General features: G+C 38.7%; 1 protein-coding gene across 13 annotated transcripts in view; it reads right to left on the bottom strand.

Annotated features, from left to right (window-relative positions):
- The window catches only part of HDAC9 (histone deacetylase 9), a 276,738-nt gene that overhangs the window by 186,829 nt on the left and 71,909 nt on the right, over positions 1-18,000 (bottom strand). For 6 of the 13 annotated variants that reach the window (XM_086468228.1, XM_086468233.1, XM_086468230.1 and 3 more), the window contains 5 exons: positions 16,006-16,134; positions 13,148-13,263; positions 7,382-7,504; positions 4,769-4,979; positions 4,136-4,353 (listed from right to left, as the gene is read on the bottom strand). In XM_086468228.1, coding sequence (XP_086324354.1) covers positions 4,136-4,353; positions 4,769-4,979; positions 7,382-7,504; positions 13,148-13,263; positions 16,006-16,134 — 797 coding nt within the window. Of the gene's footprint in view, positions 1-4,135; positions 4,354-4,768; positions 4,980-5,412; positions 5,461-7,381; positions 7,505-13,147; positions 13,264-16,005; positions 16,135-18,000 lie in introns of all 13 variants that reach the window. The other 7 variants (XM_086468232.1, XM_086468231.1, XM_086468239.1 and 4 more) reach the window with 2 other exon arrangements.

Below are 18,000 nucleotides of genomic sequence, written 5' to 3'. Positions count from 1 at the left end.
CCCATTATTTTAGCTTTTAGTACTCCAATACAGGGGAGGATTTTACCACTGAAAGCAAATTCTCAAAATCCTATGACTACATCATTTTAAGAACACATGTAGGGTTCCCACAGCACCAAATAAATTCTTGGTCCTAGTGAAGACAGTGCTAGTTTAGCTTCAGCGGAGGCAGGCCTTTATTCATCGTACGTGACAAAAAGTAACCTTGAAAGACAGAGGGCTTTGTTCATGTACTCTTCACATTACGATTTCTAAGATCTTCTTGAAAGCAGCCTTCTTCCAGGGCCTTTGCACTCACATTGGTTACATCAAAATCACCCTTTTTCCTGCAAGTGGCAGGGTCAAAGCTTTCTAGATATAGAGATACACAAATAACATCAAAATTTTAACGTTTTTATTGTACTAGTGGTCTTTTGGTACCCAAATGAAATAATTTTAACTGGGTGTTTCAGACTTTGGACTCCCTTTATTGAGCAGAATGAAGATCTGCAATGCTGATCAAAGGCCCTATGAGGAAATAAGCTGTCATTCGGACAGAAGTATATTAAAGGTGACAACAGCAAAGCCGATCTTCCCTAAGACAAGCGGAGTTCAGGTTACTTCACTTTCATAATTATTTTTTTCCCCAGAAAGCTGGGACAAGGGTTTCTACCTACTTTTGGATGGGATGTCAACATTTGCAGAATGTTTTCAGAAGGTCAGCGTACTAGATCCCGCAGGTATAAATGTCAGACTTCAGTGGAGGCGTATACAGTTTCCCACATCAAAAGCCTGGCATCTGACAGCTGACCAGAAATAATCCATAGGGGATCTTCTTTTTGTTACTAAGGACAGAGGCACACCTCTTGGCAATGATTTGTTTCTTTTCAGAATGGAAATGATCCAGGGGAATTCTTTACCTCTGACCTATGTTAGATTTGGCTTGTTATCACCCTCGCAGCAGCACTGGCTTGCTGTTGAAGTATATTCTTTTTTCAAAGAAAAGAAATGGCTTTTTAATACAAGATAAATACAAGATCAATGGGGTGGGGAGAAACTTGCTCTCTTCCTCTTTTTGTTGTTACAGCAAGATTCACCTATGTGTTCGCCAAAAAGATCGGACCAAAACCAGTTTTCAGGGTGTGCTGCCACATGCCATATCATCTTAGTTCAGGGCAAACATTCAAATACTGCGTTCAGCTGAAATATATTAAAACCTTAAGTACTTGAAGTCCTAAACAGAAGAAAAAAAAAAGGAAGAGAAATGGAAAAGAAAAAGAAGATATTAACTTGCTCTAAACTCTTGATTGATGGGCATTTGACTGTCTGGTCAGCTTAAAATGGTTCTGGTCTTTCTCACCAAAACTTTGAAGAGAATGTTTGAGTATTCCGTATTAAAAAAAACCCTACATTTTTCATGACTGAAAAGGAGGGAATTATACCCCTGTGTAGATTTCATTATACAGCCTATGGACAGAAGACTAAGGGACAGAACAACGGAAAATAACAAGTGTATGTATTCACTTGATACATGCCCAAACTTGTCCTAAGAAATGAGAAGATACTGGGTTGCTTTGCTACATGGTCTAGAATATTAAGGTTCAAATAACTGCTTTGCAGCATTTAAGTTTGATTGTAAGTCCATTAAAATTATATAATGAACAAATAACTTCAACCATGAATAGAGGCAAGTTTTAAGAATGAACGAAATATATTCCACCTAGCTAGCAGAGTTCAAAAACTTGATGTAGGCACAGGTGTTCAGTCTGAACCTTTAAGTTAAAGGGTTAAAGAATATAGTTTTGAATTCAGTACTTAAAAGCCACTCCATGATTTGATCTTTTCTTACTCGTTTTGTCTATGGGCTACCCTTAAATTTTAGTTTTTAAAAATCAGCTTTCTTCCTTTAAGTAAGAAAGCCCCCTGGCTTTCTGTATGCCTGCAGAGGAAGATATATGATTAGAGCACCGACATTTTTCATGCTGTAGAAGAGCCTAGATGCTGCAAACTGTAAAATCTAGTAAACCACCTGCATCCTCAGATAACCCACTGCTGCTGTGGCTGCAGCATGATCCTATTCCTCCTTAGGTGTTTGCTGCTCTGATGAGTTGCTGTGCTCCAGATGAAAGCTAGCTGCTCTGGGAGCAGGGATAAAGGAGACTGAGAAGCTATTGGGGCAGAAGAAATAGGTTATGGAGGTTCAAGGCAGCAGAAGTCCCTAGGATAAGCTTCAATTTCTACTGTCTGCATATGTGCATAGCCTATGCCACAGAGAACAAAAGCTAGGCTCACTAGGTTTTAAAAGAAGGAATTGTTTTGTCTCTTTATCACAAATAACCACGTAAGAATGAAAGTGTATTTCAAATATGAGAGGAAATTATTCTCCTTAACATACATTTTCATTGCAGTTTAACTCAGAAAAAAAAGAAAAAAGTTACTAAAACGAGCATTATCCCAAACCAACTGCAGTCTTCTTACTTCCTTATCCAGCTTAGCTCTTGTGAGGTGCACTGCATTCCTAATCCTATGTGACTAGGAATATGTTTATGTGACTCGAGTTTAATTTTCACATTCAGGATGAATGTACCTATATGCCACAGCACATATCCCCAAATGCTACGGTAGAATTTATGTCAATAAGCATATGATCTAACAAAAACATGTCAGTGGGGTTCTTTGCTTTGTAAGGAATGCATGAACTGATCAGTTTGTAGTGAATACCCACAAACAGCACAAAGACTCAGTACTTTACCAGTAAAAATTCTTTTCTCTTCAGACAATTGAGGGCAGGTGAAATATTTTCAAAACCTGAGGCTACGAGATATACATATGCCATCTTGATTAAACATATGGAATGCATACTCAAAGAAAAGCCAACTGGAGTCCTAGTTGAGTAATCAAAACACCCAAGCTGAGAGGGGTTAACATGCAAGGATCAGCTCTGAACTTTGAAGTTTTCTGGTCTTCATTTTTCCTAATTAAGACAAGATTTAATAACCAAACCACTGTACAAACTATGTACTTAAACTCTAGGTTTGTTTCTAATTTTGTTGGGAATTCTTAGTAGATTCCAAAGAATCAGTACCCCCTGGGAAGTTCACCCAGTAAGGTGGATTGATTTTTTAATTTCTTTTCTCTTAGGTACAAGGACTGAACGCCCGCTTTTCATCTTTTCTTCTTTGTCGTTGCCTCGTATATAGTTATTAAGTAACCCTCAACCAAAAGAGGACAACTAAAGATGCATGATTAATATCTTTGAATTGCTAGAGGAGCTCTAGCAAACAACTTTTGGAAAGCTATCTAGTAAGAGCAGAAAAACATTCTCCAGAGGAAAGCATTTAATTGCTTTCATGTCTTCATTTTAGAGCAGGGAACAGCCTCACATTTGTTGTAGAAGTATTAGCTCCTGAAAATTTATTTAAATTCTGCTGCTCTTTGTTTATTAATGGATGATCCCTTTTCTTCTTTTTCTGCCCTCAAAATAAGGTGTTACTCTACAGGGAAAGGGGCACAATTTAACTGTGTATCTGATGTGAGCAACAGCTCATTCTTCTTTTTCTCCTTATATGGTAATTTAATATCACCATGTAGATAACAAACTTTCGCGTTACTAACTGACTTACAGAGAAAAAGTTGGTTTGATAAAAGCCGAGTAAAAATTTCCCCAGATGTTTATTAAGTTTCTTACACAGAAAAGATACATTTAATCAGCTGATGGAGTTCAAATGAGTTAGGTATTTACTCCAAACACTGGTCCACAGTGAGAAAGCTTAAAATACAATTCAGAGGCAGCTGAATGGAACGATTGCTGAAGCTCAAAAGTACACATTAAAAAGCTGGATACAAACCTAGTAATCTTTAAGGCATCATTTACCATTCAACAGGAAACCACCTGTAATTTAAATGTATAAGAGGCTTTGAACCCTATTTTGTTGATTTGTATTCTTACTGCTGCCAAGAATGACAAATTACCTTTGTAACATAGTTCAGAAGCTGAAAATGAAGATCTATATACAAATGTATACACCAACTATGCATAAACAAGACACTTGTTCAAGAACCTGTCTGCCTGTCCACAACCACATGTCACCAATACCTAAACTTCCTTATTAGTTTTCAACCTTTATGTTTATTGGAAATTTCTTTGGGAACTCACCTTATTCATGTGGATCTGCTGCTGGTACTGTTTCTGCTTCTCCAAAAACTGTTGATGTTGCTGCTGGATGACCAGCTGGGCCAAAGTACTCTGAGGAAGAGGAGCTGACTGGGTTCGATTCAGTGGCCTGTGACGAGGCAGTTTGTGGGCAGCTCTTATGCCAGGTGAGACTCTCTCCTTTGCTGCTAAAGGAGACTGTGGATGAAGGGGAACCGCTCCTGCAAAACAGGGACATTTCACTCCCATGTGAAGAACAACAAACTAATAGTTCTAATAGGAGAGAAAGCTTTTGGCGAGGAAGAGGGGTGTATATTGCAGAACTTTGCATCAGCGCTGATGCAGTGGGATGTGTACCACGTGCCTCACCATGCTGGGAAGCTCAGCAGCTGCAAAAGAATGTGATGAAGTAATCATTTTCTCTTTTCTGTAATCACTGAATTCTTTCAGGCTAACAGACTGGAGCAGAATCACTAAAGGGGGAAAACAAAGATGCTGTCCTTTTTTCTCCCACCCTTCCCCTTTTCCCAGCGGTTAGGACGTATAGTATCTGTATCACTACATTTAGTTTAACGTGAATGCAAATGTCATTAAAAACATCTGAAATTATTATTGTGTTGAAGCCTTGATCATTACCCGTCACAAGAAGCTTTTGCTGTCTCATTTGTTCTTTCAGTAACAGATGCTGCAAGAGAGCTTGGTGGCTGCTGTTTGGCTTTCCCTCCAACGCAATGTGAGGATGAGTTGAGGATGGAGGAATGTTCCCCCCATACTGTCCAGCCAAGGCCACTCCTTGTCTGAGCGACTGGGTCTCCCCCTTCTGCTTTTCTTTGAATGATGATGAAGCCTGTCAAAGAACAACGGCACTGGTAACCGCTTTTCATAGACCTGGCCATTTATATCTCCACTTGATTAGATGGTCTTACGTCATACTTTATGAATACACACAGAAGAAAGGTTAACATCTCACTGACACTGTGAGATGAAAAGGGAAGAAGAACATGCCAGTTAAATGCAACACTATGAGAAACTGAGTAACGAAACCACTTGAAAAAAAATCAGTAATAAAAGCCATAGCATAAGGAACTACTAGTTAGAACATTATTCATGAAAAGACAGGACCTATCCTTAAAATTCCTAAAGACTTTCCCACAGTCTCCTGCACAGGAACACAGGGGATCAGAGCAAATAGTTTCCACTGAGTTTGGACTAAGCAAGGCTTGGTTTTTCACATAACTTTCCATCAGACAGCAAGCCAATCAGCAAAACAAAATAATTACCTGTAGCAGGGGGAAGCTATTACTTTTCCTGGAGCACTCCCTGACTCCCTGAAGGACAGCACAAATGTAAGTTTTACCCTTTGCAAAGTAAATTTGTGTAGTAAAACTCTCATCTATGGAATCATCTAGAGCTGTTGTATGCGTGTGGCATTTTGAAGTGCCCTTACAAATTGCACAGTTACTGATTTAAAGCTTTTGGAAGTTTTGGCCCTTCAGCATTGCAAATGTACTTTACATTTCTTGGTTCTTTGTCTAGTTTTAAAAAAGTTTTTTCTTAAAAGAGCAATCAAAGCGGAACAACAATTTTTATAGCAAGAAAAATAACCTAACAGTAAAAAGCATGTTGAGGCTTGCAGATAACCACTTATGGAATGTCATGGTAAAAGCAGTATCTCTGATAATCTAAATTTCATAAATTCTAATGAGGCAAACCAAGGTTTTCATTAATATTTTTTAGGCCTATGCTTACTTCACTCTCTGCTATCAAGGGTGATAAACAAACAAGCACCCTGAAAAACAAACACCAAAGTAAACCTTATATTCAATTTGCAATTGCCTGTTCTGGTAACAGAAATAAATATTACTCGCATAAATCAAGCTCTTTGTTTTTTCTATTGCCAAAAGTAGTATTTGGTGCTAGGTGGCCACATCAAAAGCTCGTATGATTTGAGTGACAAAACAAAACATACTTTCATTTCCATTCTAATGTTATAAAATTACTCTGACATTAGTTATATCTTTTGTGAAACAGTTAAGAAATTTTTGATTACGATGTCTGGAGAAGTAAGCACTATTTTTCACAATCAGTTCAATTTTTCCATCCCTTAAAGCCATAATTTGCTTATAAATATCTCATGAAAGGCTTCTACAGAACTGATTTAAAGCTTACAGAATTTTCTTTGCAAAATTCTAGGTCTGATGTTAAAATGTTGGATTTCAGCAATATATTATTGTTAAGAACACTAAATGTACTGAAAAAGCCATAAAATAACATGAAACTTTAACTGGAAATTACATTTAGCACTGGAATTAAGTAGCACTTATTACAAACCATAGTGGATCATACAGATTCTTTTTTTCCACCATGGAAAGCTGTACTTACACCCCTAGTATTTTTATAGAAGTTAACAATTCATGTTCTAAAAAATTTAAATTGCTAAAATGTCTTCTGAATTTATACACTGTTGTACAGAACCACTGTATAACCTGTATCAGTATTTTTAGATTTTTTTCTGGACATCAGAAAAGTAAGTTTTGACCAGAAGTAAGATTTTCAGATATTTTATTGAGCATCTGATTGCACCTCTAGGTTACTGTAACTTGGTCTAGATCTAAAGATCCTTATCCATCACCATGGATTTCCATACATACCATGTCTGTGTGTTCATACATTTCACATATTAATTTTAACATTTAGCTCTAAATAAAGGTGATTGCTGCAGACTGAACCAAGAGCATCTGACTATAACTTGTCATTAAAAAATTAAGCGTTGTTCACATAGCAAAGAGATTTTATTTGTCTGATTGCTAGAACACCCCTCAAATAACAAACCCAGCTGCAGCAATACTAGATTCTTCCCCTACTACGTTCCAGCCCAGCTTCGGTTGCTACTGGAATGTCATAAAAAGTTACAGGCGTTGTACTTTACCAGGTAGGGGTGATCATATAATTTGAACTTTTATACTAAATGATCTCCTCATATACTTCTCACCATGTCTGAAATCTGTTCCCTGACTTGCAGACATAAACGCAACACATGTGGCCCATGCTTAGCTAAGCTCCGCACTGGCACTTGTTTATTTGCTTTAAAGCTGTGCCCTTAAATGTTCAGGTGTTGCCCAATGCAAGGAAAAGTCTGGTTCCTACTCTGAAGTGCTTACGTTCCAAAATGCTAAAAAAAGAGAATAGTCAGAAAGCAGGTTTTCTGGAAGCAAGAGCAGACAGGAAGGCTTGAGACCGGTCACTTACACTGATTTGAGGTTGTACTGCTGGAAGTCCCAAGGTAATGTTGGGCAGAGAAGGGGATGTGTACAGACTCAACAAGTTCACTGATTCATCCTGTATCAAAAGGCGTTGCTGTGAAACCAGATGCTGGAATAAAGAGGAAAAACAACAGAGTATAATCTCCAAGCTTTTTTATCTTGGTTACTTTATCCTCATTATCCCATTACATTGAAAACCAGTTTTGCATCATGCATTGGTTTGCATCCCAATGGGGTTCCAGATAAGGAGAAGGACGGTCCCTGTGAAAAAGCTGTTGGTATTTCTTTTCTCAAGAAAAGAACTGATACATGTCTGGGATTATTCCTTGGTTAGTAAATCAAATTTCCATGTAAATCTTGATGATTCCTAGACCATCTCTTCTCATCAACTTCTCATCAGCTTAACATCAGCTCTTCTCATCAACTGCACATTCGCCACTAGAAACTCAGTGGGAATTTAGGCAACGAATTAAGGAGTATATCTAGCCAAATCAAAGGTGTCATGAATATGCATGTATTAGACCTTTACTTTACCATAGTGGTTATAATTTTTGTCATAAGGTATGAAATGTAGTTTCTACCTAGTCTATATATTTTCTTACCCAGATTGTGATATGGAGAAGTTTCAGGCATATTATTTACTTTCATTGACACGGGAATTTTGGGCAGGAAGTGAGGCAGAGTGCCACATCTGCCATCAAAAAAAAAAAGTACCGTCTATCTCTATATATGCATATATACAAAACCAGAGTCCTACCCTTCTCTGACGGTGGGATACCCCTCACAGCCTTCCTAATTCCCTTCAAGTTAAAATCCTTAACACTTCTTTTGAAGCCTTGTGATATAATTTTCAAGGACATGGAATTGTTGATATATTTTTAATCACTGTCAAGTAAAACCAGACATTCTACAAAGATCACCCTCTGTCTTTCCATTCTAGATTCATTGGGAAGAAACATAAAAAGTTACATTACCACAACAGGAATCTTTTTGAAGCCGTTGCCTTTCTGCTTTAACAGTCATGTTTTTCAACATGTGGTCTAGTATAGTTGCTTGAATTACATTTTCTGTTTAACTCTTGCTTCCCTCCCAGAACTTTAACACAATAAGAGCTACAAAGGTCTTATTAGACTTAGGAACTCTGGCATGATATGGTCCCCAAGGGAACAACATCCTTGAAAAAGAATACCCTGTGTAACAGTATGACACAGTGACTGCTTTCTTCCCAAACAAAAAGCATATGGGACTCCAATAATAGACCACCTCCAAGAGGGATACTGCACACTCGGGTTTTGACTAAAGTAAATATAATAACTTGTCAAGCATGTTGTGGGGAGCTGTAGATTTTCCCCTGGACAAACCTGGAATATCAATTAACTCTGTAAAATACTTCGTGCTAATACAATGCGACTTCAGAGCATCAATGAAAAGTGGTTAAGCACAAAAACACAGGATGTTATTCCAAAACATAACCTTCCTCATACAGTTTGTTTGGAGATACGACCTGTCACTGAGACAATAACAGTAGGAGTCTATCTCTGCAATTTTCTTTCGGTGCCTAGGGAATGTCAACAGATAGCATACAAAACAAAGAAGCTTCACTTGTGTATTACATCAATTCCTGGCTAACAGTGTCTTGCCTTGATAACATCCACCTTTGACCATGAATAAAATCAAGTATGTCATGACTATGGAGATATTCTTGAGGAAGACTACACATATTTAACTGAAAAAGGACACTGCAGCAGCTTTAACGTGCCTCTAGAATATAACGAAAATTATAGCAACTGCAGCATCTATACAAAGCCACTTTGAAAACGGACCTTTCCTTTTTGGTTTTCAGTATGCCCCTACTGCCTTCTTAGATTTGAATTAACAAACATAACAGTGACAGGTTGTACAGCAGTAAAACACATTCCCACATTAAGGCATGATTGTTTCATGAGGCAGAATCAGTCACATTGTGTACCATGGGAGTTAAAGCTTGAAAAATGGAGTTTATTAGTATGAGTATTTCCATCTGATTTCTAATGCCACTAATAATCATTTTCATTTTGGTAAGTAACTGATCTTTCAAAATATTTTCAGGTAATATTAGCCCAAGCGCCAGTTAAACCTCATCTCCCAAAATAAGTTCCGCAGCCCATCTGTACAGATTAGGGTCCTGCGTATGCTGAGGCTGCAGCTTCTCCTTTGACACAGTGGACAATACCTCGAAACGGCGGCACAAGCTGGAGTTGCCAGCAGTGCCATTTGGCAGCACAATGGCTAAGCCATGGTCCTCCTCTTACGTGCAGACCTGATGGGTTGGATTGGCACCTAAACCACCCCAAAGAGCAACTTGCCCTGCTTGCTCCTCTATATACTTACTCACTGGGTCCATGGATCCTGGTTCCTGATGCTTAGAACAGCCTGTCAACAGGTACCCTCTTTCTTAAAACAGAGTTCAATAACTAAAGGCAACAGTGCACAACGACCAGCAAGCGACCATGATTAGTTATTGCACGTCTGCTGTGCTACAGGGACCTGCTGAGAAGCAGGGACACCTATTTCATGTGTGCACGTTTACATGCACATTTATACAGTAGGAGGGAAAGAGGAAATGATTTGGCTTTAATGCTTCTCAACTGTGGAGCTACAGTAAGGTTGCCTAGCTTTAAATATTCACAATTACCTACACTCTTGTTTCTTAAGGCTTTTGGGGTGGGTTTTTTTTTGTAATTAATTAGACTCTTCTTACACACACTTGCGGCAAACCTAACCAGCTGGTCAGAAACCTACACATTTTCCACTAGCCACTTGCAAAGAGCACCTCGAGGAGTCGAGTATCACAGTGCTGTGAGGCTGCACAAATCAAGTATGTCTTTATCTGCCATGCCTGTCATTTATGTCTCCTGCATCATCAGGTGATATTCTAGGAAATGCTGCTCTCCAAAGCACAAATGAGAGAAAGAAAACGATCTGAAGCCCACTTACACCAACTGGAAACTTTCCATTGCCTTCAATGGCTTTTGACCACGCCATCAACGCCTAAAATTAATCATTTCACATGACTAAGGCAGGCTGTCCCTCTGAACTCAAGGGACGTGCTCTGCAGGGGCTCAATCCTGCTTGCATTTCTCATGCAAGTAAGATTTAGCCCCAGCACAGCAGGTGACCTGAGAGTGTACAGCATGCTACAAGAGACAAATAGCTACTGAGGTGAACCTTGATGATACTGGAGACAACTGGGCCTAATAAAAACAGTGTTTTATTTATAAGGTGCAGTTAAAATCTAGAGTTTAACTTTCAAGTTTCATATAATGAGACCAGTGTTTTACAAATGGTACTGAAAGTACCATTAAGGGAACTGTGATAGTAAAAGATTATCTGCAAAAATGTAGCATTTGCAGCGCACCTTTGTTAATTCAAAGAAATGTAAATGTCTACCCACCAGACTCGTCTGCTCTGGAGGGTAAACCACTTAAAAGTCTCGCTATTCAAATGGATACAGCAAAAATACTCTAAAAATCTGTTTCAATACTGATAATACTCTAATTCTGTCTATGCACTAGAGTGTAATCAGTTACGGTATTGACTCATGTTTTACTGGTAAATGGCCCTCTGTCATAGCAACCTGTTTTCCCCCAGCAAAAAAGTGTTTTATTTGCTGCCATGAAAACCGCGGCTATCCACCCACTCAGATGTGAGCACAACACTTACTGCAAATGTCACAACAATGATTATGAAACAACAGCAACGATGTGAGTCATGCAGGATTACAGCAAAACAAGTGATATTTTGGGTGATTTTTGAACACTTATCCTATTATTAGAAACTTCAGTACTTTGTGTATCTGATGAAAAACTGATTAGATATATAGCCTTTGAGAGCTGGCAGCTAATGCTAAAGTAGAAAAGAGATATGTAGGAGTTTGGCTGCTGTTAAACTACCAAAGAAAATCCCACTGAAATCAAAATGCACTGAAGCTGAGATTTATGGAAAAATGTTTGAGCCCTCAGGACCACAGTATTAAGAGTCAAGTAACCAGAGAGGTAAAGAAATCCCCAACTGGATCCAGAAATGGAAGTCCGTAGTTTCAGCTTCTTAGCACACCTCCAGCGAGCCAAGTGACCAACTGCAGCAAGAAGAGCTCAATTTCTAAAGGAACACTTTAGGCTCGGTTGAGCATCTGTGATTTGTATGGTGGGGCTATAACTTCTGATGTCTGGCACAGTAATGGCAAATGATAGGCAATGTGGCGTTCTATTAATAAACAGCGTATAACTCTGATGGTTGTTGCTACAACCTTTCCAAACCTCCCCAAACAGAGATGGCCAGCCTGACCAGACTGTATGCATTTCTGATGGTGGTTCAACACTGTGGGCAAATGTCCAGAAACTACAACATGAAAGTAACAAGCACCAGTTTGAGACATTATTCCCTTTGCATTTTGTAGTAGTCTCAAGTCAATAAAAGATCTAATTGGACAAAATTTCCTGTTTAATAAAGCATTAACACCCACATATTACAAACGTCTATCTAAAACATTCTCAGTATTAAAATGTACCATTTAATTCCACTGCACTAGGATCCGACCTAAGCCAAATGATGGCTCTTCCTCTGCATCATTTAAATTTCTTTGCGATCACATACAGGGGGGCTATGAGGCAAGACCACATGTTAGCCATCAACGCAATTTTTTTTCTTTTTGGTTACGGGCCACAGAGAGGCTACTAATCAGTGTGCAGAGGTCACCCACCTGCCCCCTGGATCATAGTTCACACACACAATTAATTCATTATGGGGAAAAGTCACTGCTGGAGGTTGAACTGCCCATTCCATGTTTTTTTGAGGTGAATGTCCTGCCACTGACCTGGAGAAATACCTCCATTAGCTAAAACTCTGTTAAATCACATTTTCTTACGCAATTTTTCTAACACAAATGGTATAAACCAACAATTAATAGAAAACTTTGCCACCAAAGCAGGAATTGCTGTAAGTATAGACACTGGATACAGAATATTGTGCAATTTGATTCTCTCTTAGTTGCATTAGTTTATAGTCCCGTTACAATATTGCCACGGGAAGCACGACTCAGGCATGTCATCTATGCTAAACGAGGTTTATCACAACTGATTTACCATCTGCATTCCTGTTGTTATAAGCACGTATGTATGAAACAGTATAAGGAGTAGTTAAGATTCCTTCCACGTACAGTCCCGCTTTACAAGCCAAGTACCCAAGACTCCTGGCATGTCAGTTATGTTGGTAAGTACTGCCCTGATAAGGAAACTGAGGTACAGCAAAATAAAAGGCAGACATGAACAAGGATCCAGTCACCTAACTCCGATTCTGTAATCAAACAAATGACTTCAGCAGCCGTCTGAACCTGGGACCACCTTAACTCCTATGTGTCAGGGTCACCAATGCCTATATCAGTCTCTTGCATATGAAAGTTCTCCATCGGCGTTCAGCACAGTGCACCTCTTCAGGTTATCCCAGAAGATAATATTCTGCAGCACAGATGCTTCCAAGTTCCTTCCATAGCTCCCTCCCACTCTTCCAGTAGCATTACTGCTGCTTTTGTTCGGCCTTTTGTTGCAGAAGAGTCTCCTGAACATGCATCTCGTATATAACATACTCTGACGTCAGCCTGCAGTATCTTGGTATTCCTGATCTTCTGCAATTGCTCTGCTTGCATGATCAAACCGAAGTTTCAAATCTCCAGCCTACAAATCAGAGCAATTACCTACCCAATAAAGGGTCTTACCTCGGCCTGAATGTTCGATGGCAAAACTGAGGTTTCATTTTCTGTTATACTGCTGGTCGGACCATTGCTCGGGGAACTGGGACCTGATCCAGGGGAGCTGCTACTGACTGAGGATTCTGAAAAACAGGAAAACATACACTAATTTTACAACGGAAAGGAGCACATAATCTGGATTAATTGTATACTCTTTACGGCGCAGGTTTTTGTATTTGCTGTTGAAAAATATCTATTGATACGTTAAAGATTTTTAATTCGTCCTCCATTACTTTTGCTTTTCCTTTTACAGTGCTAATGAGGAAAGATACTCTTGGTCTTTCCCCTTCTGACCTGTCTGCTTCACAAAGGAATAATTTACTATTTATTCTTCCCACAAAGATGGTATAATACTCAATATCAGACAGAGATACAGACATAGAATTTGTAATGAGTAAGAAGAAAAGAAAGTCTTTTCTTTTTAATTGCAAAGAGTTCTGCCTCTGTAAGAGATCAAAATGACAGAGATAGCAGGCTTGCAAAGGTCATGATAACATGTCGTCAATTCATGAGGCCTACTGCCATCCCCTGTCTGTTTAGAAGGAGGATGAGCCTATTGTGGACTAATCATTAAATATGCAAGGAATAATGACAAAATATACACCGCTTTCACTACATTTTTAGCACAAATATGAAGGAATATTTACAGCATACAAAAATCTTAGCATTGGAAAGGCTATATGTTATCTTGATTCAAAATTTCCTGAGTTCTGTCTAAGATAAAGGGGAAGAGGATGATCTCATTGTGTGTTGTTATACTGAGTTATTCTAATCCATATTAAATTTATGTAATGGAAACAGTAAACAAGGTTAAAAATGGAAGCATTAGTAGAGGTAAGCCTATTTCACGGGATTGCTTTCAAATTAAAGTACTCAGGAAGTTAAAATAATTAATATCGAAATGTGGCAGTAAATATTCTATAGTGCTTCTTCACTCTTTCAGTTCACATGCAAAAATATATTCTTGCTTTGACTGAAATTACTGGGAGATCTCCTAACTGTTTCCTGGAACTTACTTTTTCCTACTAGAGCGGACTACAATCTACTGAAGTGAATCTGTACCCAGCTGTACTAACTGCTCACGTAAAGTTCTTGCATTTATTCTCACTAGTTTTCATAGAAGAGCAGAAACACGAACTTATTCTTTTTTCTCAGTTTTTAAAAAATTACAATAGCACTTTTTGTACAAACAGCCATTTAAATAAAGTGCTATTTTCAGTTAAAAGAATTAAAAAAAAAAAGAAAAAAAAAAGAAAAAAAAAAGGCTTCAGCCAAAAATGTTGGATCAGGGAAGTTTTCATAATGAAAGGTGCAAAATGTCATATAGCCAATGTTAATAACTACAATGGCAATGTGTAAGGCTCCAAATTATTGCCAGAGCTAGGAAGAGAACACATTTATATTCAGGTTACTGCTCTTCCAATGGCTCCAGAAAAAACACCCTGGCGTAAGTATTTTGCTTTATGCCTTATTTGTAAGTGTACAAAATATAAAGAAATAAGCTAAAACTAAGGCAGTGGAGATCAAGAAACTTCTAAGAGCTTTAGCAAATGGAAATAATAAATCAGCTGTAAAAAATTCTAATCTGGAAATAATTTGTAGGGAAATTACCTTATTTAGTTACTTTCACACTTACATTCACATCCATGTCCCAGTTTCACTGTGAAAAGTTGTCATGAGAACTGCGTGTATGGGGACACTGATGTGAGTTTGTTCATGTTGTGTGGTATTTCCATCGTGGGGTGACACAATAGTCATACACCGAGCAAATTCAGATACATGCCTGACAGACTAGTAACAGTTGGTTGCATGAACATATGGCCTGACTGTAACATCACTTGAATAAGTCATGAAACTACCAAATATCGATGCAAAGTCAAAGCAAGAAATGACACCACAGGTAAGGCCTTGGCAGCATACTAATGCTAAGGACTGAAAATGGGAGGACTTCAGGCTGTTTGGCAACTCGGGTGCAATTCTGCAAAACACTCCGTGCGGCAAAATTTACTACTCTGTAATACCAAACGTGAACGAAAGCCTCAGCGTTCATGGTTCATCCACCCTGTCACTTTTTAAGTTCAAGGGCAGGAAAAATATTGAAAACAAATAACTAGATGACAAATTTTTACTTTGCTTTTTTGCCCCCCTTTTAATCCCCCCTACATGTCTAATTCTGTATTTTTACATGCTAAAAGTTCCCTTTCAACTACTGAGAATACTTACTATCTGCTATGACCAACAATATGCCACTGGATATTTAAATGCTCAATTCTTCTCAAAAAACAGCTTAGTGAACCTTACATCAAAACCAACTAATCTTGACATTTTCAAACACGAGAAACCAGAGGGATAGGGCCAAAATGTCCTTGATCAACTGAAGTAATACCAGATAGGGAGTTTTGTGCCTGCTATTAGCATCTGCATTTTCCATGGGAGACGGGAAGTGGGAGATGCAAGACCCAAAATGTTGTCCATGTACAGAAGACACAAATCACGGAAAAAGGCTATTCTTGTTTTCTCCTTTGATGTCCCTTGCCACCAACAGTCTAGCATTTATTTATTCTTTACTGCTGTAAAGTACTGGCTTCCAAGCTGGTTTGAAAGTACGGCTTTCAAATTGACAATAACTTTTCAGTAAGTGGTAGAAAGCTCTGGATTACAAGCTATTTATACACAACCATTTATTTAATATGGTTTTCCTCTCAGCAGCAGGAAAAAAAAATAAAAACACAAACTTTCGTTTAGCAAACAGTTTCAATTCCAAAATACCATCACTATTCTGTGAGCAGTCGCAGCTGATACGGAATTTCTCCATTCTTAATTACCTGTCACCTCGAAGAGTCGCTTCTTGAATGAACTGACATTTCCATCCTTCCGCCTGAGTAAAGGACTGCTTCTCCTTTCTGTCACCTTTTGTTTTAACCTTGAACGTACCTTCAAATTGGGCTCTGAAGCTGGAAATGAAGAGAAGAAAATAAACTATTACAAATCAAATTACTACTTTGTGTCAGACACCACTAACATTCCCTGTAGGACTTCATCTGATCCAAGGAGGGCTTGGAGAAAGGGATCCTGCTGCTCCTCATACAACTCCATTTTAGCTTGGACACTGAGAAAGAGAGGAAGAGAGCTGACAAGCTTCAGATCCTAGTATTTATCTCATCCTATTTCAGCTCTGAAGCTACCCATTAATTATCGTTAATATCATAAGTATTTATTAGAGATGAATGTAGATTTTATTCTACGTAATTTTTCTCTCTTGTAGGTGAAAACTTGGATGGAAATACAGCTTGGAACTGGAAACTTGTAATTGGATTATGGTCTGATGACAGAAATAGGGAGAAGCCTCCACTGGTGCCTTTTGATTTCTCTTAGAAATATAAATTACGACAAGCCCTGCTGGCAGAACATTTCTTGGTCAGCAATTTTCGGCCTAGAACTTCAATGTTTTCTGAGTAACACACCAAACAACTAGATTTATGACAGTGTCCTAAGAACATTTACACAGAAAAATATATGCTCTGAAAATGAAGAAGTAGGATTGATTCCCAGAAAACCTAGGATTATATTTAATGCACCTTGGGCAAGTTCCACCTCTGTTTCCTAAGTGAGCACAGTCTTTTCATATGAAGGCCGGAGATGAAGCTCTGCTGGGCTTTTTATTTTGTGATATTTTTAGCATGATAAAATGCTTCACATACTCATTTATCTGTTCTCCTAAGTAAACCCTCCATCAAACAGACTGCTAAGAGCTAGTGAAAGATAATTGCGGAACAGAATTTGTTTACATTTCCCTTTCTGGAACTGAGGCTTGGCTAAGCAGTATCTCAAAATAGAGAGAGCTGGAAGCTGGAATCAGTTCTCTCTCCTATGCACAGACATAAGCCCAGCTCAAAGAAGGAGCAAGAGTTAGCAGAAAAACAAAACAAACGAAATCTTCATTCAGTTCAGCATTACACCACTTGTCACTTTGGGGCAGGAACACAATCCTACCCTTGTACTTCCAGTCCCTGCCCAGCGTGTAACAGCATATATCTTTTTCCGGCTGTCCCACTTGGTTCCTCAGGGATGGGGACATTAGAAATGCTCACATGAGGGCAAAGGGGCTGCACCTCCGCCGGAGCGCTGCTGTAACCCGCAGGACCCGCAGTGACGCGCCAGCCTTTGTCACGGACGACATCACTCTTGGCAAGCGCTCCCTTCTCAGTGGCCTGTGCCTTGAGTGCATTCAGGCAAGGCACACAGTCTAGCGCAATACTGGAAATCTTTAACAATACAAATATGAACAAGAAATTTTTTTTTTATCACTTACTACCATTGTTAAGACCAACGGTTCTAGTGACGGATTAGAGATGACTTGTTTGCTGCCTAAGATACCATTGGCTATGAAAGTGAAAATATAAAAGATAACAACCAGATAAGATTGTAGCGCACGCTTCCATCAATGATCTCACCAGGTATGATGACATCTGGAAGACCAGGTGCTCACTCCTGTTGCACTCACAGATATTTTGATCTGCACTATTTTGTACTCTTAAAATTTAGGAGAATATTTCCATACCCATGACAGACTGATTTGATACAAATCCTCTGCAACACTCACTTGGAGAAATGCTCCACTTCTATATGAATGTTTCATGCTCAGTCACACCAATTGCCTTTCTATTTTTACCACATTCCCATCACGTTCTGCATCTGAATCAATCATATAAGCAGAGAAAGAAGACTTCGATGTCAATGTCTGAATTTATGAGCCACCTGAGAAGACAGCCCTTGCAGGAAAGGCAAAGATAATTTTTAAATGGAAATAATCAATTTTA

This window comes from Leptosomus discolor, chromosome 7, assembly GCF_034619465.1.
Source record: "Leptosomus discolor isolate bLepDis1 chromosome 7, bLepDis1.hap2, whole genome shotgun sequence".
Lineage (NCBI taxonomy): Eukaryota > Metazoa > Chordata > Aves > Leptosomiformes > Leptosomidae > Leptosomus > Leptosomus discolor.
This window is presented reverse-complemented; position numbering and strand designations above follow the sequence as displayed.